Source organism: Temnothorax americanus, unplaced genomic scaffold (assembly GCF_048541705.1).
Source record: "Temnothorax americanus isolate GAGA-0224 unplaced genomic scaffold, ASM4854170v1 Scaffold4, whole genome shotgun sequence".
NCBI lineage: Eukaryota > Metazoa > Arthropoda > Insecta > Hymenoptera > Formicidae > Temnothorax > Temnothorax americanus.
Genome location: NW_027509547.1, coordinates 1,271,545 through 1,294,304, shown reverse-complemented (window position 1 = coordinate 1,294,304; position 22,760 = coordinate 1,271,545). Strand labels below are relative to the sequence as shown.

At 39.8% G+C, this 22,760-nt stretch overlaps 4 protein-coding genes across 6 annotated transcripts in view; 1 reads left to right on the top strand and 3 right to left on the bottom strand.

Moving 5' to 3' along the window:
- The window catches only part of Rpl9 (ribosomal protein L9), a 111,155-nt gene that overhangs the window by 65,535 nt on the left and 22,860 nt on the right, over positions 1 to 22,760 (bottom strand). Inside the window, exon 1 of one of the 2 annotated variants that reach the window (XM_077415871.1) lies at positions 14,526 to 14,529. The exons of the other annotated variant lie outside the window; for it this stretch is intronic. The gene's annotated coding sequence lies outside the window, so the exon portion shown is untranslated. Of the gene's footprint in view, positions 1 to 14,525; positions 14,530 to 22,760 lie in introns of those variants that run through there. 2 annotated transcript variants of the gene reach the window in all.
- LOC143902700 (uncharacterized) overlaps positions 1 to 22,760 on the bottom strand; it is a 58,768-nt gene that overhangs the window by 32,694 nt on the left and 3,314 nt on the right. The gene's annotated exons all lie outside the window — the stretch shown is intronic.
- Positions 396 to 1,827, bottom strand: LOC143902318 (uncharacterized). Of its 2 annotated transcripts, XM_077415107.1 has the most exons (3): positions 1,617 to 1,827; positions 1,349 to 1,556; positions 396 to 1,265 (listed from the first exon to the last, which is right to left on the bottom strand). In XM_077415107.1, exon 3 carries the CDS (start codon positions 1,143 to 1,145, stop codon positions 669 to 671), a length of 477 nt encoding a protein of 158 aa, XP_077271233.1. In that variant the 5' UTR covers positions 1,146 to 1,265; positions 1,349 to 1,556; positions 1,617 to 1,827; the 3' UTR covers positions 396 to 668. The 2 variants fall into 2 exon arrangements, with proteins under 2 accessions (XP_077271233.1, XP_077271232.1); XM_077415106.1 differs by lacking the exon at positions 1,349 to 1,556 and having other exon boundaries at positions 398 to 1,265.
- The window catches only part of LOC143902705 (uncharacterized), a 31,848-nt gene continuing 24,954 nt past the window's right edge, over positions 15,867 to 22,760 (top strand). Inside the window, exon 1 of the mRNA XM_077415836.1 lies at positions 15,867 to 16,350. The gene's annotated coding sequence lies outside the window, so the exon portion shown is untranslated. The remainder of the gene's footprint in view (positions 16,351 to 22,760) is intronic.

Sequence of the window (22,760 nt, the reverse complement as noted above, 5' to 3'; positions counted from 1 at the left end):
CAATTTTTTTATCGGTTAGTTTATGAGAATATTTATAGCAAAGTTCAAAATTTTTTAATGTCACTTTTATGTCACGATAAAAATTTCATCGCGTAATTCTCTATGTGTATTTTGTACAACAAAAACATTTAAAGCCAATATACCTTAGATGTGACATTAAAAGAAGTCTATTTTATGCCGAGTTTTCGTTGTTCTATATAAATAAATTTCGATAAAATACATGTTTTGATATGGATTTATTACCGTAGTGAATCATATTTTTAAAAAATTCGAATAATATAAATTATGGGAAGGGTGCTTTGCATATTTAGTTAAATATGTATCTCGATAAACAATGAAAAATTTATTATAATATTTATTTTAATTATTAAATATATCTTCTATTGTGTAAAAATATATAATTAGAATAAATATTTATATCATTTTCGCAGAGTTAATACAATATAAGATTATGTCGCATAATGTTGTGTTATAAAATTATAAAAAATTATAAAACACATATAGACATATTATAGAAATATAAAATATATATATGTTTATGTATATATATGTTTTTTATGTACATATATATTTTAAATATAGTATATAAATTATATATTATATATTATATGTTATATTTTTTATATATTATATAATCTCCTTTGAAACAGCCTTATTTTGTTTACATTCTATGACATAACAATATTTCTTATTCTGTCATATATATTTGGCTCATTACTGTCGCTTATATGAAGGAAAGAAGTTTTCTGCAAAATATCTGAACCGATGTCCTGCTGCGGCGTATTTACATTACAAGTGCCTTCACTTCCGTCGTCGATACTTAAATTACTCAAGTTATGCATCACATCGAATCTGATATACACAGAATCTTCGGAAATGTTTTCTTGTATGGGGTTTCTGTAATTACGATCATAAATTGACACCAATGACATGCTTCTTACGTAATCTATGTCCATTTGCGGGTCTGCCGTAATTTTTAGCATATTAAAGTTTGTTGTAGCCTCCAAATTAGCGTGCATTTTGTCCTGTTCCCATTTCGAGTGTGCATATTTCTTAATTTCGCGACTCAGTAGAATCATTTTTTTCCTTCTCGAAAGACGCTTGATTTTTATAAATGGTCTCGGCAGTTTCTTCATTTTCCCCATTTTACATACGTTGTACCAAAGAATTATCGATTATCTAATTGTTATATTATCGCTTTACATTGTTGATTGCTTTCGCGCTCATATGTTTCGGTACTAATTCGTTAAGATACGTAAAATGTCCTGAAAGCAATAAATATTGTCTTCAGAGAGAGTTATTAATTTGTATAGCAGTAAGTATAACTTGATTGTTATAATATACTAACTGTTTATTATAGTATACTACAGCGAGTTCCATATTATCTCTATACTATAGTATGCTACATACACTCTGTACCATGCTATATTATAATATGCTATACTATACTTATATATTACACAATGTATATTGTAAAATGTGTACAGTATATACTATATACTACAAAATACTGTAATACAGAGCTGGATTATCATTCTGCTATCGCCACCTAGTGGCTGAAAATATCATATTCTGTAAAAAGCAGGCACCATCAGTACACAATATCACATACGTACTTATTGAAACGTTTTTGGCGTCTGTTTCTGGTGACACTGTATTCAGGATATCGAGTACGTTTGGTCTTCTTTTTGATATCCAATGGTCTATTAATATGTGAATTATTACACAGATGTAATATTTTTCTCGGACTAATATACTACAGCACAAAATTGCGCAGCACCTTCTGCGACACTGTGGTTGACTACTGGACGGCTGGACCGCTGGATTCGAAGTCGCGTATTCTGCCATCTAGCAACACTGTGCTAACCATTGTGTGAATTGAGAAATGTTTACTATATTTCTGCAGTACCGACATTGTGATATATATATATATATATATATATATATATATATATATAGTCATATTAATTTAAAAATATATTTATTATTATAAATTACAAACATCGAATATCTGATACTATTCACATTGAACAAAATGATATGAAATCAAATAAAATACGTAGAAAAAAAGACAAAAACAAATTAATGATTACAAACAATGAAAAGTATATTGGAATATAATAAAATTAATCAAATATTTCTGAATTAAATATTCAAAAATATTAATATAAATGCAGAATTAATATTTGCAAATATTTTTTAGCGATCGACTATTCTTTTATAAAATTCTGGATATATTTTCGCTGAATAATTATGTTAATAAATAGAAAAAGATATAATACTCCTAAATATGTACGCACTATCATTATTTATATCCGTTCATTGGAATTCACTACTTCCTTTATTCCATGTAATAATATTTTAGGATTTTAGAATTGGTCATATACAGTCGTATACAGGATTAGTCATATACAGTTATGTTACTTATCTCTGATTTTAAGATTAAAAAAAAAAAACAGTTTTCAAAATTTTCATAATCACATCAATAATAAACGCAGGAGAATTGATGAAGAATAGCTTTAGCTTATTAAAGATACATGATTCTCCTCCGTGTCTCTTAAATCAGCAAAAAATATGAAATACTGAAGTTCTCTGTGTCTCTTAAAGCAATTGAAAATATAAGATATATGACTGGCAAATATAAAGAAATGCTATCATATCATACATTGCAAAAAAGTTTCTAAAAATCATTAGTCAGATAAAGTTAGATTCATGGGTGCATTGGTTATTTTAATTGGTTAATTATTATGGAAAGAAACAACGTGACAGTTGTAAAACGGTTTCAGTTATGTAGAACCTGAGATACGAACTTTATATCTACAATGTAACTCGAGTATTCATTTTAGATGATGATGACCGCAATTATACTCGTTTTCGCTTCCCAGCAACGTGAAAGTTTAACAGACGTCTAACAGACGTCCCAATCTTACGAATCTTCTTTTATGCGCTTTTCAGATGTTCCGCAGATTTTCTTTAGTCATTATTTTTTATCGTCCAAGTAAAATTATTTTTTATTTAGCGTCACGTATAACATTTTAAAAAGAAAGTAAATCTAAAAATACAGATAAAAATCACCATAATTTTCGTGAGTTTAATTCTCGAAACGTATGATTTCCACTTTTATTAGTGCCGTCAAAAGCATAACGATTAGAGAGTATATCTTCATCGCAGCATCAATAATTGAACTCACTAGAGTTCAAAAAAATTAACCTCTCAAAGACTCAATATAACAGTTTGTGACAACTTTCTACATAGATCTCGAAATAACCAAAGCAATAAATAATTATAATTAATAAACTGTATTTTCGAGATTTTTATATAAGCATGCTTCGACAAATCTTCAACATGCAATATATATCTTCAATAATAATCGCCAAGTAATAAAAATCGTTATATATTAGGCAACATCAATATCAGTCTTAATACGAAATGTTTAAGAATAGCTCATTTGTTAAAATTGGTTTGTATACTACGATGAATTAATCCTCTTAAAGGCATACAACCGCAGGTAGCGCTTCCGCGCTTCGGCATCGCGGCGGAAAGAATCTGCGCACGTGCACCGGGCACGACCGACCTGACCTGACTGAAGCAAAGGGATGATCAATAACTTCCAGGATATATAAGGCTCCGTTCCGGTAGAGCTTGTGCACCTCTTGAGTTCACGTGATCGGTTTATCGCGCACCACGGACCCCTAGTCTCGATCGCGTTATCGGCGACTGCGTTTCATATTGGTCTGTACATTAGATAGCATCGGAGAGGTATTACATCCATTGGGTTATAAGTGCTTAGCGTATATAAGATACACCGATATTACACGGAGTTTATCGGTCGTAGTAATGTAAGGTTTTCCATTTGTTCCGCTATGAACGATCCCGGCAGCGTAAAAATCGAGCGTGCACGATGTACGACGGTATACCTACCTCGGAGTGAGCGTTTTCGGTAACAGTGTTTCAATATGCAAAAAAAAAAACGGAACATAAACTCTCCGGCAAAATTACGTTTAGCCGGATCATTAACGTCGAAAGGCATGTGCACGCACGATTTCCGCCAACATGGCATCACGTTTTTTTTTTGCGAGGAATACGGTAAATATGATCCTCTTCTTCTATCGCGATACAGGACGACATGAGCCTAACTTCGTTTTTAAACGCGTGCTTTTACAATTATATAAAACTAACATCTTTTAAGTTCTGATCTTTTTTGTAAATACATAAAATATTTAAATCTTATATAATACTTTTTATTCGACCACATTAGAAAATTTAAGATCATCATATAATTAATAATTGAAATTTGGGCACGTCAGTCTGTCGTGTGAGAACAATTGCTACTAAGTTTTTCACGAAAAAGATACGTGTCTGCCAGTATCGTTCACGAGCGATCAATTACAAGCGACATAAGAAACATGTCAGAAATATGAATATTCTTACGAGGCTTTGCACATATCCACGGTTAATCGTATGTGACAATAGAATAACAATTTAATAGGTACGACACACATAATTCTTCTGTTTTCGCTACAGAGTAGGCGACCTAAATAATTCAGGTCGAATTTGAAGTATCCTAGGTCTATGGACCGTGGCCTAAATGCAGGGTGTAAACGTAGTCAAAGAGACTTAAGAATTGATGGAATCGTATTTGGGATCGTCACGAATTCATTGGTTTAACGGCGTTTCTACGTTCTGTGTACAAGGCACGTATATTGCAGAACTTTTCGGGATGGATTCCGATCGAAATTGTTTAGTTATTTCCTAAATTTTCATTTAGGAAATAACTAAACAATTCTGATCGAAAAACATTTCGTTGTTTCCATGATACGTGCAAAGAAAAGCCGCGAATTCACCGGTTTAATCTTATACCTATCTTGACAGCTCAGTTTGAAACCGCAGCGAATCCGAATAACAAGCAAATAAAACTTTTAGATCGCGCGGTCGCACGTTTACATCGCAAATTATAACGTCCTATTTCAGGGTTATTATTCTTCTGTCTATATTATTTTCCACACGTCTCTAAACGTGTGGCATGGTGTAGGCCTCCTGGGGATTCCCGCCATGTAAAAAAACGGGAACGCGTCCGGGCACGGTACCCCCTGGGTGACGAGGAAAGCCGTGCCGTCAGCTGTGTTTCTGTTAATTGCTGGGATTCATTTCATAAGCAAATCGCTGCTTTTATTCTTTCCCGTTTCTCTCAGCAATTTCTCAGGCAACTTATGCGCGGCGAGTGCTACGAGAAAGTTTAGCGCGACACGCGCGTAACGCGACGGTGATTTTAAGTAGCGCCGATTAATTTATCGCGGACGAACTTTACGCTTTTAGCCTCGCATTGTTTCGCAATACTTTTCCGGGGAATGCCACGCGGAGTAGCGTTCTACTAATTTTTGGGCGCGGCTGCTACGCGCTAATCGACTGTAAATAAACTCCGAACAACCGTTCTACGAAATAATTACATCCCGAGTGCACTCGCGTTTACGTTATCATAATTTCCAATCTTCGTAGTTTAATGCACATAATTAGTTCCCTCCTATTTTTTTTTCTATTTTTCTTAATTAAAGTTCGTAACCACGCTTCATCGTCTCGACCCGCGCGTGCAACTGGTAGATACACAAACAGCGTACGTATAACGGCACGCCGTAAATCGAGTTTCGCCCAACTCTGTATATACGACAGAAAATCTCACCTTAATGAGTGAAACCTGTATCTATTAAGGCCTAACGCCCATCGTCCAGTCCGTCTGTTACCGCGGTAAAACGTTAACCGAGCGATTAAATTCATCGTGGAAAGCGTTATTAACACGTTATTGTACGGACGCTCGCGACGTATGTACCATTGTTCGCCGAAGAAATCGCAATCAAAATCGCGGAGGCGGCTGGTCCGGCGACGTGTGGCGACACGACGTTAACGAAAAAACAGTAGCATCTCCTTGCACCTACTTACCTACTTACCGTCCTTTGCAGCGGCCGCACTTCGGACTTCTTCGAAAAAAAAAAAACCTCTCTAATGTGCCCTTTGCCCGTCCCACTTCCACGGATCTCTGAAATGTGCACGGTCATCGTCTCATTTCGTTAGCCTGTTCCCGCCGCTAATAATCTCCGCCTGCTACTCACGATGATTATGAAGAAGTTATTCGCGCGATCCGACCTCGAGTGAAAATGACAACAGTCGTCCGAGAGGAAGGTGCGCGAAAAGGACGGGGCGAATACGATGATCTTTATCACAGCCGGGAATATAATCGGCGGATAAAATTGGAATCGCGAGACGATCGTTCGCAGACTTCTTCTTCTGCCTTCTGCGCGTTATACGCTGACACATGCACGCATGCACTTTTAGCGAAGTAATAAATCTCGACACGATTCTTGTATCCTCTCGTATAATTACATTTATTAGTATACGTGCGATATGTGTTCATCAATATACGTAGTATCCAACGCTCTTTTACAAATTGTCTTATACCCCGTTCGCGAAGCTACGAAGATGCCACGAATATAATAGTACAATGTACAGGAGCTATTATTAGCAAACTAATAGACCCGCACGCGCGCATAAATGGCACTATTTCCTTCAGCATGACAAGAGCGACGCAATATAAACACCCACGTAAGATGTATTAACCTACTCAGACAGAGCATTACATATTACCGATCGATCCTCGAGTAAAGGGTACTCCAGAGCTGTCGCTATTCACGTCATCTATGGATGCTGTAGTCGCTATCTCTAAAGTGCTACCGTATTCAAAACGACTTTCAGGTAATAATCAACATCATGCGATTGCTTCTATAAATTTCTTAACTGCTAATGTAAATTTTCATGATGAGTATCACGAAATAGAGATCGTTTTGCGACCGAATCTGGGTTTGTTGGACGAATCGGCGCGTGTCAGGAACAATTTATGTCGGACGTTTAGATCTTGCCGGCTTATTTCTATCATCCGCGTGAAACTGTGCGGTTTCTATTAAATTGAGAAAGCCAAACAAGGCAATTCGTTTCCACGCCACAATAATAGAGGAGTTGTCACATCGTGCAGTCACGTTGATAAAGTTGATTAAGTTGATTTACCGAGAGAAAGAGAGAGGGGGAGAAAAAGAGAGAGAGTTTGGTCATCAATTAATTTCAATTCTCAACAAGGACAAATCTTGATGATACATTTATTAACGATGCGTTTCCGCGCTTCAGTCTTTATGTAAGGGACATATTAAAAAACGAGGGGAGTGTTGCCCTCGGCGCGCTTGTTAACGCTAACGAAAAATAGACACGTGCGCAAGAGGATGAAGCTCGGGTTTGCCAATATTGAAACGTAGAAGGAAATTAAATATGCTCGTTCTCTCTCACGGTGCACTCACCAAGCACAAGACGTGCAACGAATGCCTCGCTCGCGCGCGCCGTCTTGAGTGCGTGCAACTTTCACCACCAACCATTGTCGCTGTCATTATACGCTAACTCACATGCGCGCATCGCATACGTGCCTATGTACGTAGGCATAGACACGGCTTTCGTTTCGCGAGCGTCTCAGTTCGTCTCATTCAAACTCGCGGGCAATATGGCATGATTAATTCGTTATCAGCGGAATATCCCGCGGAGTATCTGAACGCACGTTGGCACGTTTCTTTTCGGGAGGGAAACACGAGATACGTAGACGTATCTCTTCAATCATTAATATTAATTTAACGCATCTATCGGACACGATGCACGATTCTCTCAGCATGTGCGAGCGCATGAAAATCAAATTATAACTACGTTAACCTGAATATCTGATGATTTTCGAAATGAATACTGCGGCGAGGCGCGCTCATATAGTGGGTAATATTAATCAGAATAAGTCGCCATCGTTAAAGTCCGCGATTCCGAGCGACCACGTATTCCTTAACGCACTGATGAAAAGACTGCCGGAGCTAGTGAAGCTAGAAGTTATAGTAAAGCTCTTTCGTAAAAGTTTTCAGTGCACTTGTACGTCGATCGAGGCGTACGTGACGAGCTGGCGGGGCACGGTCTAGATTTCAGCGAAATTAGAATTAACGTCGCCGTCGCGAGTCAATCCACAATTCCCGCTTGCTCGCGTCTACCTGACGGCATGGCACCCCCAGCCTCGTTTCGTCCTCGTTCGTTTCTCACGCGTAAACGGCGAACGATTTGCGAGAGTATCGTTAACCGCTCACCCCTCGGGGCAGGTATTTTTTACAACGAGCAGCACTTAGCGCTACAATCCCCGAAATTGCATCGCTGCACGCGAGAGAGAGACTGGATGGTGGACAATCTGATGGCGCGCGGCAGTCCGGGTGTTCGCAACTCCGCAGGCCGCAGTGGCCGCAGTGGCCGCACCGGACCGGGCGATCGGCATCCGGATATTCCGGATCGCTCTTCGGCTCCTCTGAGCGAATCTCCTGCTCTCCTCTATTTCGCAAGTGACCCTCCCGGCTTGTTTTCGCGGGCGCGTAAACGCGCGCCCGCGCGACGTACCGTGACGATCGTAGAAGTCCGCGCGCGTGAACCGTGGCGAAACAATAGAACCGGTCGCTTCCGCTTTGTCGTGGCGACAAGGCGCTAACTCTAATAGCCCCTTCAGTGCCGTTGCGTAAAACCACGAAAATTCATATCCGGCGGACTCTCGATTTTATTGTCGAGAATTTTGCGTAACACGTCCGCCGTCCGCGTTCGCGTGTGCATGGCACGAGTGACTTTCGCTTCTTAACTTTGGCGAGCATCCTCATCACGCATATATATTCCGAGGAGATATTACGAGGCCACTAAAGTTGAGTGCGTGGATCGTCGCCGACCCGAATCGCTAAACGTTGAGATTTGGATCTTTTCTTCCAGCTGACGATTGAACCGCTGGCTGCCTGTCTATACTCAATATTTGACCGACCCAGAATCATATACTTGCCAAACCCGTGCTTTTCTTGTTTAGATAAAATATTTAGAGATTGCGGGTTAACCATGTACGGCACTTAGCTAATGCTAGCCAATTGACTTCGGCGAAAGGCATGGAACGAAAAAAATGAGACTCGCGCGTCCCATTTTTCTCTCTATTAACAAATAAATTTTTCGGTTTTATATACGTGTGACGCTTTGTAAATTTGCACTGCCGTATTTGAGACGCGCGTATTTAATTGCCGGCTGTAGCAAAAATTTTAGTCTTCAGGGATACCATGTTTCCTCTTTAAAGCACAGTAGATAATCAAGGACGTGAATTATTTTCGACCGGATGAGCAAGTGGCCGGTAATGGCCTTAAAGTTTGTCGTGTTCCGTGGCTCTTAGCGCGTCCCGAAATTCCGGTGCATTAACGGTGGATCAAGGAATCCGAGGAATAACGGCTCGCCAGCGGAGGAGAGAAAGAGACAGAGAGAAAGAGAGAGAGAGAGAACTATATGTATAGCTTTCTTAAAATAAATAAATCGACAGGGAGAACGAATTAAGAACGGAGAGCCGAATGTCATACATTAGTTAGTACCGAGCGGCCCAATGTTGCGGCTTTACAGAACGGAACGGAGAACGGCAGCTTCTCTCGTTTCCTACATTTTAATTGGCCGCGCGATGATATATCCGTATGTCGCTAATTGAGAGCGAAACGACGCGGCGCGGGGCTATGGGATATGTGGATGGGATATCAGTGATTTAGAATTGGCCGCGTAAGCACCGTATACTAAGAAGTCGTCATCGGACCGCAGCGCGTCGCTACGAAAATGCGTATATATGACGACGATAATTTTGATACTGCTTGTTACAGAAGACGCATATTTCTTTCGGCGCGTCAACATTCTCAGTTAGCTAAGAATCACGTTGATGATGCAAATTTAACGCGATTCGAAATACGATTGAGTAAATTCTCTTTCTTTCTCTAGATTAGATAAGTAAAACTATATAATCTGTAAAAGGAAACGACGAATTGAGAATCGTGATGATGCTTGTTTACACTACGGTTGGTGCAACCTAAATGCCATAGGTATGCCTATCCCACAATTTCTATTATTTAACTGGCCTAATGCCATATTTTCTGAATCAACAATTTTTCTATTTATATGGACTATTAGAAATTGTGGGTTAGGCACTCTCCGCACTCGAGTGTAATTTAATATTTTCTCCCTGCGAAGCCGTAACGAAAATGGGAAGTACCTAAATTCGATACCCGAGGAAAAGGAGATTAAACGCGGCACAAAGCTCGATCAGGCATACACAGTTATTCTGTTATAAATAAAGTCAAAGTCGTTATTGTAACAAGACGTATGTTGCCCCTGCAAACTGGATACCGCGAACCGACCCACTTCTTTAGCCCGAGAATACGATGAATGGGCCAGAAGACCCGATATAATCAATCCGACTGGTTTTACGTGACTGTTGAACGTAACAAGGTGAGGTTTATTCTTCCCTTTGTATCTTTAGTGTCAAATTATCAGTTATTATAGCAGCGTACAAAACGTTATTAGCAGTTCCTTACATTGTAATGAAAGTGCGAGAGGATGGCGAGAGATGTGCTAATTTTTTTTGCCCTCCGTTTCTCGTCTCGCGTTTCGTGTTAAGCCTACTTTAGACAATCTTAAATTCGTGTCAGAATTTAAGACAAAATTCTACTTGTAATTTTGTGTGCTAAAATTATAAATAGGACTCTGTCCTAAAGTCTGATGATTCATAACACAATAAATCGAATATTCTAATTTACATGTTATCAATCTTTGTCACATTAGCTTTATTGATATATAAAATTTAGCTTTGAATCCAAAATTAAGATAATCTCTAGTTATTTGCGTTTTTATAACAACAACAAAAATTAACCTTTTATTTCACAGTGCAATGTCGATGTAGAAGGACATTATTTTATTCAACGCAAGATTACGTTCTTAACAGCTAATTGTAAGATGCGTCGATAATTTTCATCTCGCAGCTAATGTTTCAAGATCGATTATTGACATTATTCTGATATTTTTCATCAGCTGAAGCGAACAAAGAATGGGAGAGAAACCAACGCGATAAAGTACACTTTGAGACGAAACGCGTTCAGAACCGTCATTAAGCTCACCGAGCATTTTAAAAACATCCCTCGTCCATAAACCCAGAAACGCGAGTATTGTTTCGAACTGACAAACGCGTCTCGGTTTCGGCCACCCGAACCTTCGTCTTTAGCCGTCAAAATCGCCTATAAAGTTGCCAGTAAGAGTATACCAGCGATCTCACGCCGCTATACACATCGATATTTCGCGCGGATAATTAAGGAGCGTAACGCGTTGAACATTTGCCGTTGTTTTCGACGGCGCAGCGCGGCGGTAACGTTACTACCGACTACGGGAGCCCGTTTCGATAGTCGTTGGCTTTACGAGAAAATAAAGAACCGCGCGATTGTCCCATACAGCGTGTTATTATGCAGAGTCGACGATCGCCATTACTCGTTCGCCGTGTCGAGAGTATCCCCCGGGCGCAGAAAATCTTGTAGGTAGGTAAGGGTGTGTATATCGTTAGCGGTATGTGTTGTGATTCCGCCGCGTTGTTAAAAATCCTTCTTTTATACCTTCTGCGCACGTTGCCCTTATAACGAGCGGCAATTAACGAGCCCGATACCAGTCTAACCAGTAATTTTGGGCATTTATCAGTGCGTAACGTGGGACGGGGAAAAGGGTAGAGGGGAAAGTGGGGAACCTTTCTAAGTCATCGACGTGCATGGTAAGCTCAGGCTACGGGGCTAATCATCCGGGGATGCGCATGCATCTCCGGGGCAACGGACGCATCCGAAATGAGGAGCGATCCCTTCTGCCCAGGAGGAGGGACTACTATACGGTGGATGTATTGCGTTAATTGTATGCCGGTGGTTCCGAATTCAAATTGGATTTCACGATTTATGTTCCGTTATGCATATCATCGCGCACAATCGGACTAATTTACAACAAGTTTTCGGAGCGTAGCGATTTCGCGGTTCCGGACAAACGATAGTTCGTCAGGCGATAGTTTGTTTCGTTTCTAGACAGCCAGCACGTTAACAATATCTCGACCGTCCGTCTTAATTAATCGTGTCGCCGCGTAATTATGAGGCGGCAGCCCGATAACCCGTTTACAATCTGAAAAAAATCTCAGTTTCATCAAGCATTTATATGCATTTCCAGTCTGAATCGCAAAGCATTTTATATACGCGAGCCTTTCCCGCTAGTTTTGCCGGGATCTAGCTCAACAATACACCACAGCTCGCGCTCGTACGCAATTAGTCGACGTATTTAACACAAAGACGCACGCGTATACGCACGCGAGCACGCTAATTAACGCAGGCGTTTTCACGGATAGAGGAGTTACTGTCAGTGGTGAGCAGGGAGAGGAAGTCCACGTTGCGTTTGTTAAAGCTACTTCGGTTACAATTGTCGACTAATTAATGGCGCGCACAAACGCCTCTAGGCACTTTAAAATAAAAAGTTCGTAAATTTCACTCACGATTAAACACTCTTCGTTTTAAGTTGAGCTACTAATCACCTAGTGTACTTCTATTGTTAGATTTTATCTTCCGACGAGAGAGAGAGAGAGAGAGAGAGAAAGAGGAGAGAAAAAAGAGAGAAAGATGACTCTGCGGACAATGCAACGCGATAACACAGCTATGTCTCTTCCATACTTTCTACGCTTTGTCATTTTTTCTCATCGTCTATTATTGACAGAATTTCTTGGCCTATTCGACCTATGTAATTATTGATATTAAAAAAAACTTTTTATTCTTCCGGCGTTATTCAAAATTAATATTTTGAATACATATTTTATCCTTATATTCTACAGTTTTTTACTCTTAATTTCTTATAGTGTATTATTGACCAAATTTTTTTACTCGTCCTACTTATGCGGCTATTGGAATTAATAAACGTTTTATTTCTTCAACAATATTTGAAATGTATTTTAAAGTTTGAAATTAAGATATTTTATACTATCTATTCCACAGGCGACAATAGATAAACTAGTGATAAGAAAAATAGTAATAAAAGCATTAATATAACATGTAATTTGTATGCTTAATATTATTTTGTAAGAATTGTCAATATTTGACATAAATAAATAAAAGAATTCGTCTTTCTTCTTTCTTATACTGTATTTATTATCCTCTAATGTAAGCTGCTTCGTTCGACCTCTTTGAACTATTATACATATATTACTCTCTCTCTCTCTCTCTCTCTTTCATTATTCTATCAACTATTATTACTCTTTTTACAACAATAACAAGATGAAAGAGTAATTATTTTTTTATGTTAATGTAGTATACACATACATACACGTACTACATTGCACGATGTACGAAAATTACTTATTTACACGATCGATTGTTACACGTTTATTTCTATTAATCTGATTAATATAGCCTCCGTATTACTCGTCAAAACCCGGTGTTTTCCTTCCGTTCCCGAAACCTTTGACTGTCCAAATCACTGATCCGTAATACTCCTTTCCAATGACCCCGTTTCGCCTTATCGTGAGAAGTACGGTGAAGCTGAATCTCATTTCCCGATGAAAGCGAATTCAGTTGCATACACATACAAAATAAGTACTTAACTTGTCCAATAAATATAATCAAATCAATAATTAAAGCCTACTGCTTTAGATCTATACTTTGCATTAAATTTTAGAATAGAATTCCATTTACCCATAACTTTATATGCATCAGTAGTTTTTTTTATGTATATTTCGACGTGTGCATGTATTTTAATCTAGATTTTATACATAGATTTTGCAGTAGAATAATTTAGCGCAGAATTTTATTGTATGAAAAAATCGGAATCCTTTATGATCTTTTAGTTGAGGTGGCCAACTTGTAAGGAATGTGATTAGCGCGTTATCCTGTTAGCACTGTTAGCAGTTTTGAATCTTGTCATAAGTCAGCTTGATTAATTGTACGACGTTTATTATTAAAGCAAAATAAAAACAACATTCTCGTTAGCTCGTCGGCAATAAACGTAAAAGGACAGTTATTTCGTGCTTCTGGACAACCCATAGACATATAAACCAGCACATACGGGTTTCGTTTGAGGTTTTTTTTCGAATGGATTGGAATCTAATTTGTGTTGCTCGATTAATTTTTTTATTATAGTAAAAATTAAAAAAAAAACAATTTACTTTGGAGCTAGGCTACGGTGTATCAAAAATTGAAAAGTAACAAGGAAAGAGATATTTAGCGGCCGAAATTTATCTCTATAGCTTTCTCTCTCATCTACATAATATATTAAATAGCTTAAGATTTACTGCATAATGCATAATATTACGCGACTCTGAGAGAAGCATCTAATCAGATTCCTCATCAGTAGAGCCTTGAAAATAGACTGACACAACGGTATCAAAATTATAGTTATCACAAAATTGTGTTAATTTGATGAAAAAAATTTATCAGTTCTCCTTATCGCACGCGATGTAATTTATGTGCATGTGTAATTTTGTATATGAATATTCGGACGCGCGAGGCTTGAATGACGATCGTTATTTAATGGTTGCTTGACCTAGTGTGGTTTTACCTCGCAATCTGACCAATAAAATATTTTGCGGTTTCATATCGGTATCTTCCTCGCCAAATTAAGAGGATCATTCGCGCGGCCCGCAGCGAGACTCGCGGAAAACGATTGACGCGGAAGTAAAGTGGCAGCCGACAGATACTAAGAGAGAAAAGGCAGTGGTTTCTATCTCTCTTTCTTGGTACTGCTTGGCAATTACATACACCTACAAGAACGTATGTACATAAATATGTTCATTATTTCTCCTTACGTCGCGCGTCACATTGACTCTTCTCTCGCATTGCTGGTTGAACTGATTGCGAGACGAGAGATGAGTGCGCACGTACACACGAGCGAAAGGAATCCAGACGTTTTATACGCCGGTGACTTGGACTGGAATCAAGAGAGAGAAAGAGAAAAAAAAGGTTTCCCAGCATTCCATTATCTCGCGCTCTTACATTCGGCCATGGAGGCGTAAGTCATTTTTCCCGCTAATTATCCCCATCCGACCGGTAATCGAGAAAAATGTCTAATGGATGAGTTTCACCAGCACCGTCGAGATCGTTCTTTTCCGATCAGGAACCTCGTTTCGAGGAGAGAAATGGAAGTGTCCCGATAAGTGAATTTTCCACGTGCGATGCAAAATGCACGAAGATGACAGAGTCGTTGGCCAAACGGTGTCGAGAACGCGGAGGGAAAGCTCATTTTCACTCGTTACGTAAAACGGTCGAGGCGCACTATCTTAGAAAACTAGCTTTTTTTTCGTCTAAGTGGTTTGTTTGCTCAGACTTGTCGTTGTGAGTGATTAGCATTATCCTATCGTCTACTCCCCCTTCACGCGCAGTGATTTATAGGCCTAATTTGGCCGTACGTATACTTGAACGCGGCGCGGAGACTTTCTTCGGTAACACGGTAATAATATCTTCGATTCTTACGAAGCTTGAATTTATACCATTATCTGATCAATTCGAGTCGGACAATACCGTTACGAATGGAGATACCGCGATCGACCGGTTTTCGCGAATGTCAAAATTCGTACTTAACGTTAGGCACGATTTAAAATTCCGCCGCGCTACGGTGTCTTCAGAACTCGCCGCACGGCTGTCACGGAAAATTTGTTAGCGTTACGGAAAAGTGCGTGAAAAACGCATAGTTTCTCCCCCACGGTACCGCGCGATTCTCGGTCGTATCCAATCGCATCCGACGCGGCCATGCCGGGGGATCCATCTCACGGGGATCCTGGCGGGAGACGACACGTGGTTGTTGCAGTGGCGGTTGGCACGAGGCTGGGCTCCCTACTACCTCTTTCTCGGCTTCCTCGTCCACGCTGGACGCAATGAGGCGATCCTCAAAGCGCGACCGGTAGTCGAACCGCGTGCACGCCGAGTACGGGGAACACCAAGTGCGCGAGGACCTCGGTCACGAACGTCGCGCGTCTCCTCCGCCGCGCGATCGCGATCGAGAGTTGCGTTTCGAAAAGAAGAACGGGAATCAGGAATGACGCGAGATCAAGTGCCAATCACGAAGACGTGAGAGATTCGACGACTGCGAATGAGGATACCACGATCGATCGCGTTGCTGTTGCTTCCCGGGGAACGAGCGGGACGACATTGGACATCACGGCGAGACGGTCACCGGCTCGATTTCTCTCTCCCTTAAAACGCTAAGGCCTTCTTCATTTCGCGATCCATGTGTTTAACGGTCGCGGCCAGATATCGCGTCCGCGTTTGATCGAGATCGTGCAATGTGCACCGCGCGCGCTCGCGTCTTCGATTCCCAGACCGTCAGATTCGAATGTGTGAATGCGGTCTCGTATTCGTAACAACGATCCACGCGGGAGAGATGGGCCGGGTATGACGATCGACTGAATGTCTTACGGTACATGCGGTGGGGCACTGTGAGGAACGACTAGCTTCGAAATTGGTGAGTCGATTTTTTTCATCGAGATACTGGGTATCCCAAATCCGGTTGCGTATATAGAGAAAGAGTCGAGATATTCGGTGCTTCGTGAGCGTCATTGAGAATTTGGAGCTGGCAGATGTCGAAGCAGATTAAAATTCGAATGAATGACTTGTATATGGTAATGTGACAGCAATTCGGATTTTAGAGCAGATTTATCACACACACACACACACACACACACAAATATGTATATATGTATGTAAATATATATTGCGTGTGCACATACACATATTTATACTTAATGATGAATAATAAATAACTCTTTTATATTAAAACGATGAAGCAATAAACTAGGCGGAGGCAACGTATTATATTATAAAATATTAGAACTGACGGAGATTACTACATATTTCTTTACCTTGACACTCGGAAGTAACTGATAAATTGCTCGTTTGTGATATAAGGTAAAAGTTTTATCAAATCATATGCAGTGAATCACGCAATGATTCGATGATCCGACGAAACGTGTTAAATCATTAGAAAGTTTTAATTTCGCGGTATCGATAGAAAGTCTCACCGCGCCTGGCGCGAAAGCAATTTTAAGCGTTAATACACTTGCATCCTCGCGGATGAAATTAGTCTCCGGAAAGAATGATCGATCGTAACGATCGATACACACGACTGCTAATACAAGAATTATCGCTGCTTCCAGAAGTAGGCGAGCGCGCTAGATCGAAAACAATATAATCAATAGCCGGAGGTTAATGTTATTAGAAAGTCTCGATATCATGCGATCGAGCAGTTTTGAATATATAGATATCCCTATATTCGCCAGGTGTAAAATACCTCTCATTACGTTTGTCTCTTTTTCTACCTGCAGAAGCTGTTTTGTTAAAATTTTCTTACAGGCCAAAAATGAAACACTTTTGTTGAAAAGTGATTTTTAAGTTCTTTAGTCTTGAAAATCGATTAAGTTAAATAAAAACTTATTTATATATATTATTTATTAATTAGTGAAGCTCGATATATATTTTCTTATTAATTTCCTCTGAGAAGTATAGATAGAAAGAAATAAATTACTTTGTTACTACAATAGTAACAGTAGTGTTATTTTTCACAAACTTAGGTCTTTTTAGGAAACTTTTTTCATTGGACTCGGCATTGTACTTTTCACAAATGTCATCTTACATAACATAGAAGTCTAAAAGAACCGTGTAAAGAGTTACGACGTAGTTTGGGTATCTTTGGAATATTCCTGAAAGATACGTCTTTTTGAGATACTTGTCTGAGATACAGTAAGGGAAAGTAGAAGAGACAGAGGGAAGAATATAAATTGGCCCCGTCCTCTTTGCCGATTCGCGATTCTTAATAAAATAGTTATCAATTGGCGCAAAGTGTGCCACTCTAAAGGAAGGCGAAAGAAACGTAATCCACTTAGAAGAAGCCGTAATGAATGCACTGGCGATTTTCGCGGCTTGCATCAGTCAATCTGGTGAACGCTCGTCGGCGATTAGTCCGCCGTGTTCCGCGGCGGAATCCCCCGTGTGAATTGGGTCAAGCTGATTCCTTCTTAAAATAACCGTAACCACACTTGCCGTGATCGAACGCGCCACTTTCACTGATTAGTCGCGCGCCTCCTAAACACACGTTCCATCTTATGTCGACTCAACACGTCGTAGGTGTCCTAGTCTTCTCATTTTCCGATTAAAATCCCGACTAAGTATCGGCTTCGGTTAGACTCCGGAAGGAAAAGAAAGAGAGAGAGAGATTTACTTATTTTAGAATTTTCAATTATTCTTACATTACATTATTACTCTTTTATAAATAATCGATTAAAAAATTATAAAGATTTCCGTCATTTTCGTTGTTGTGCCGATATAAATAAAATCACAAAACCGTAGAGAGTCTCAGCAAAGAATAGCGCTTCAGTTATTATCAGTGGGACTCATTTACATTAGAATACAGAAGAAGTAGCTTACGCAATGGCTTACAAATCTTCATATTATGCTAAAAAAATTATCTTAAATTTCTGTTCTGTAAGCTGTCGAGATTTTAATCCTAAAAATAGACTATCCTGATTTCGTTTTCGTTGAAAGTCACGGACGGATTAGTGTCATTAGAAACGAAACTTGATGATCAATTGTTTCGCGCTATGATTACTGGTTCGTAGAAGCATTCACTTGCGCATTGCTATTTCGCTCTAGTTTCAAACTACAAGCGTGTCGGTTCGGAACAAATTAGAACCGCTTTTGTTCGCGATGGATTTGGGTCTCTCTCCTCGCAGCGAGTCCGTTAGAGCGTTTCGCCGTCACGGTCCCTGGGCCATAAAAGATTTGTCCTCTATATCGCCCGACCCAAAAATCAAGGGATAACCGCATAATCGTCTCGGAAAGTCTCGGAAAGTCTCGGAAATGAAATGGGACATCACAATGTGCCATTTGTATGCGCTTTCTCGAAACGCGAGCGCGAAAGCTTGTCAATTAACAAGCCATTAACGTACACTTGGACTGCGGAATGGAAGAATGCAGATTATGAGAAATCTTCCTGCTGCTGGTTATTCGCTAATGACGAAACGTTATTGCTATCGTTTTCACGAGATGAAGCTAATTCACGATATGTAATCGTGATGATGACTTGATTGCTTTTGTACAGTTGCCTCGCTTTTCCGCTTGTGAGATTGAACGGCCTATTTTAGACTCGTCCATGGTGTTCGCGATCGAGAAAAGAATGGGGTCTGATAAGCCCAAGTTGAACGAGAGATATCGAGATATATTTACTTATCTCGCAGTCTTACCCGTCTACAGCGTGTGCTTGACCTAAAGCCCATGAACGTGACATACAATGCAGCGTTTACTGTCATTGTTGCGTCAATAAATACGCTTCACAGCGTCCTGGGCTATTATAGCAGTAGGTCTGCGACTATCTCTGTTCCTTTCTTTCCACACGTACCGTTTCTCCCATGCCGAATTAATGACAGGTACACGAATTCTCCGCGCTAAGCAATTGTAAAGCAACTTGCGGGTAATGGAAAACGAGAGGAAAAACCCCATCAGATATTTGCCACGTTAGCGTTACGTTGTTAGTTGCATCGTCGCGTGTAATATGTAATGCTATAAAGCTTTCCTTCATGGCGGTTTTAATTTTTTACGATTGTAATTATAAATAAATTGGAATTAACGCGCGTTACCGAAGGAAGGAACTTCCGTGAAAGCTCTTCATTAGCGATGCACAACGATGCATAAAGGTCGATGCTTTACATCGTGCTAATTCCACAAAAGAAGCTAAACGCTCAGTTCCATTAATCCCTCTCCCCGATGATTAGGCGAAGCTTCGACGAAGCATCAATTAAATCGGGCATGCATGCAACAAGTAAGTACTCTGATACTTACTTGATCAAAACAGGAAGATAAGAAATTAGAAAATAATTTTCAATTCTTAAAATAACAATATATAACACGTACTGTGTTAATTTTTAACAATATTGAAGAAAAAGTTTCTTAACAAAAATAGACTTTTGCGAAAATTAAATATTAAATATACTTTACACCAAATATTTTATCTTCAGGTTTCACGACTGCATGATTCTCAAAATTAAAAAAATTTACATTACGCAAAGTTAATGAGTTCTGTTTACAAAAGAGCTAATTTGATGATATAATGCTATTAAAATCAAGATATTCTTTCCTATAAGAATTTTTGCGATTTTGTAATAAAATTTCACATAATTTATATGTATACAGCTTTCTTTTCGTGTAATTATACACTGTAGATAATTAATTTTTCGACAGATAACGAACGAGCTCTTTAATTGGTGAGTAAAGTGCTCGCGAAGGTACAAAATGTATGTCAATCGCGCAACTCGACTCGTTAACGCGGTTTCGAGGTGGTCCACTCTGTCCCGACGAAAATCGAGCGCAATAAAATTTAGTGGCCGGAAACATTTACCACTGCGATCACCGAGAAATAGCAGCGCATTTCATTAATTTTAATAGACGGTTCTTTCGACGGCACGACGCGGCTAATTAAAAGATCGGAACGCCAGAACCTGGGTTGGTTATTTTAATGATTATTTGCGAGATCCTAATTTGACGTTACTCACGTTTCTGGAAATATCATTTGGTAACATATCGCATATTAAGAGTCAACAAACTCAGAAAATATTTATAACGGGAATATCTGGCAAAAACGTTTTATCTGGGAAACGCGTTGTTGCGCCGGTAGAATTTTCTACCGATTTCAAGGTGCGGGACTCGAAATGCGGAAAATAATTAGCGTACCCTTGATTAAAATCTCCGAAATATATAAGCGGCACTGGAGAAATGTGTGTCGATCGAAAGTCGATTTCTAGGTGGTTCGATATTTGCCTTGCCTTTGCCGCGAAAATTTACCTGCAGCAGCCTTAATGTAGCATTTATCTATCTGCCATTAAACTCAGATCTACATTTCTTATTTAATCGTAGAAAAGATTTCTTACAATTGTAATTTTCAACTCAATTATATTAGCAAGAGAATTTAGAAACAAAATAATTGCAACGTTTGCACAAAAAATTATGGTTATACTATTATTTCGTATTATTATATTATTATGTATTGAAAATTTTGAAATAATATATTTACCGTTGTGAAACAATTGAAAATTTTTAAATTGCTTTTCCAAGCATATTGTGTTCATTAAGATATTGGATATATGTATTAATATAAATAAAAATATGTATGATCAATTCACTGCTAATATTATTCTCATAACACTAAATGTTATAAACGTATGCTGTACATAATAAACCAATTACTGCAATTATAAGGAAAGAAAGAATGTATCGTGGAACGAATAAATCGCATGAAAATTTTGCACAACTCAATGCGTTGTAAAATAAAAGAAAATATATAACCACAGACAAAATTTCCTCAGGATATAACACGGGACACCCTATTGCCACGAGAAATCATATCCGTCGGCGTTGCCGCGGCCACTCGCGACGATACACACACGAGGTGTTAAAGTAGGTCACTTTTATCCCCTGTAGCAAGCGATCACGATCAGAGATCGGTATCGGCCGCTGCCATCGGCCCATGGACAGTGAACGATCGCATTGGTATTTCGCAGGAAATCTACACTATCATTATGCGCTATTGTTTCGACGTCTCCTCCAGAAAAGCTGCGCGGTTCTTTTTTTCTTAATGTTTTAATAGTATACGTTTTTCATACGACGCGTCCCACACCTACGCGAGATACCGATTCTAAACGTCCGGTCTCCTCTGTCCTCTTCTCGGTTGTAAATGTTTTATAACGTTACAACAGAAGCGTGTAGCCGTGCGCCCGCAATTCGAACGAATCTAGAGAGCCGATGTAATCGCGCTCGTCCGACTATTTCCGCGACTAATGAGCAGAGCGCGAATAATGAAATTACGCTTGTCTGCGCAAGTAGCCCGCTCGTAAAGCGAGATTCTCTCACGGGGAGTGGACGGAGGGACGTGGACGACGTGGCGTGAGCCACGGTGTTTTGGGTACACAGTCGAGGAAATCCGCGAGAGCCCACACCACGGCCGGGGGGCCGTGCAATCATGGCGTAATATAGCGAGCTACACGGACAGACGGTCAGGTGCTTTCATCGCTATTAGGATGCGAGACCGGTCGTCGGAAACGCCCTTTCCAGTAGTCACCGCGGTAGTGCCATCAATTTTACGGATACGACACGCGGGCAAGCTGCTCTAAATGGCGACGCGAGATTTCTAAATCGTGACAAAACGGACGGATCGCACGCGCGCGTCTCAGGATGTAATCTTGCCGATCATCATATCAACTCTGTCGATGTCTCCCGGTGCACCGCAGACAGGTGCGCGTATTCATGCGCCCGTGCGCGCGCGCGCGCGCGCGTACGTTTTATACACGAAATATTATAGGTACACACGCGATGCATATCGCCGGCGCGCTCGTGGCTCTCGTTACTCTCATATGCGATTAATTCCTCTCTTTCGTTCTTTCTTTACTCCCAAGTCCATGGCGTTCACCCATCGACCTTCTTAAGAGAGATCCGTCGACTTTTCCATCGGCCTCGATCTCGATACACTCGACGACGTGTATCTAAATGCGGGAAGAGCGGCTACGTCAACGCGCAAGAAAATATGTGAGGTCTAGGTAGATGACACGAGATAGATCACAGATCGTAGATAACACGCTTTTCGACGATGACCCCCTTTAAACGCGTGTGCGACATTCTTACGACGTAATCCTTCGACTTGAAATATGTGTCTCTACGAGACATAAAACAGATTTTATACAAGCAATGCGCAACGTTTTATATATTACTTCATTTTTTTTCTACCATATATGAGAAAATATTTCATTTAATTAATAGCATATTATTTTTTTATATATCCCGAATACTCTTCGACGTGATTGATTTATCTAAAAAAAAGTATACATAGAGATA

What these genes read in the sequence shown, in the direction of transcription:
- LOC143902318 (XM_077415107.1), bottom strand. Translation starts at nt 1,145, where the DNA reads ATGGGGAAAATGAAGAAACTGCCGAGACCATTTATAAAAATCAAGCGT.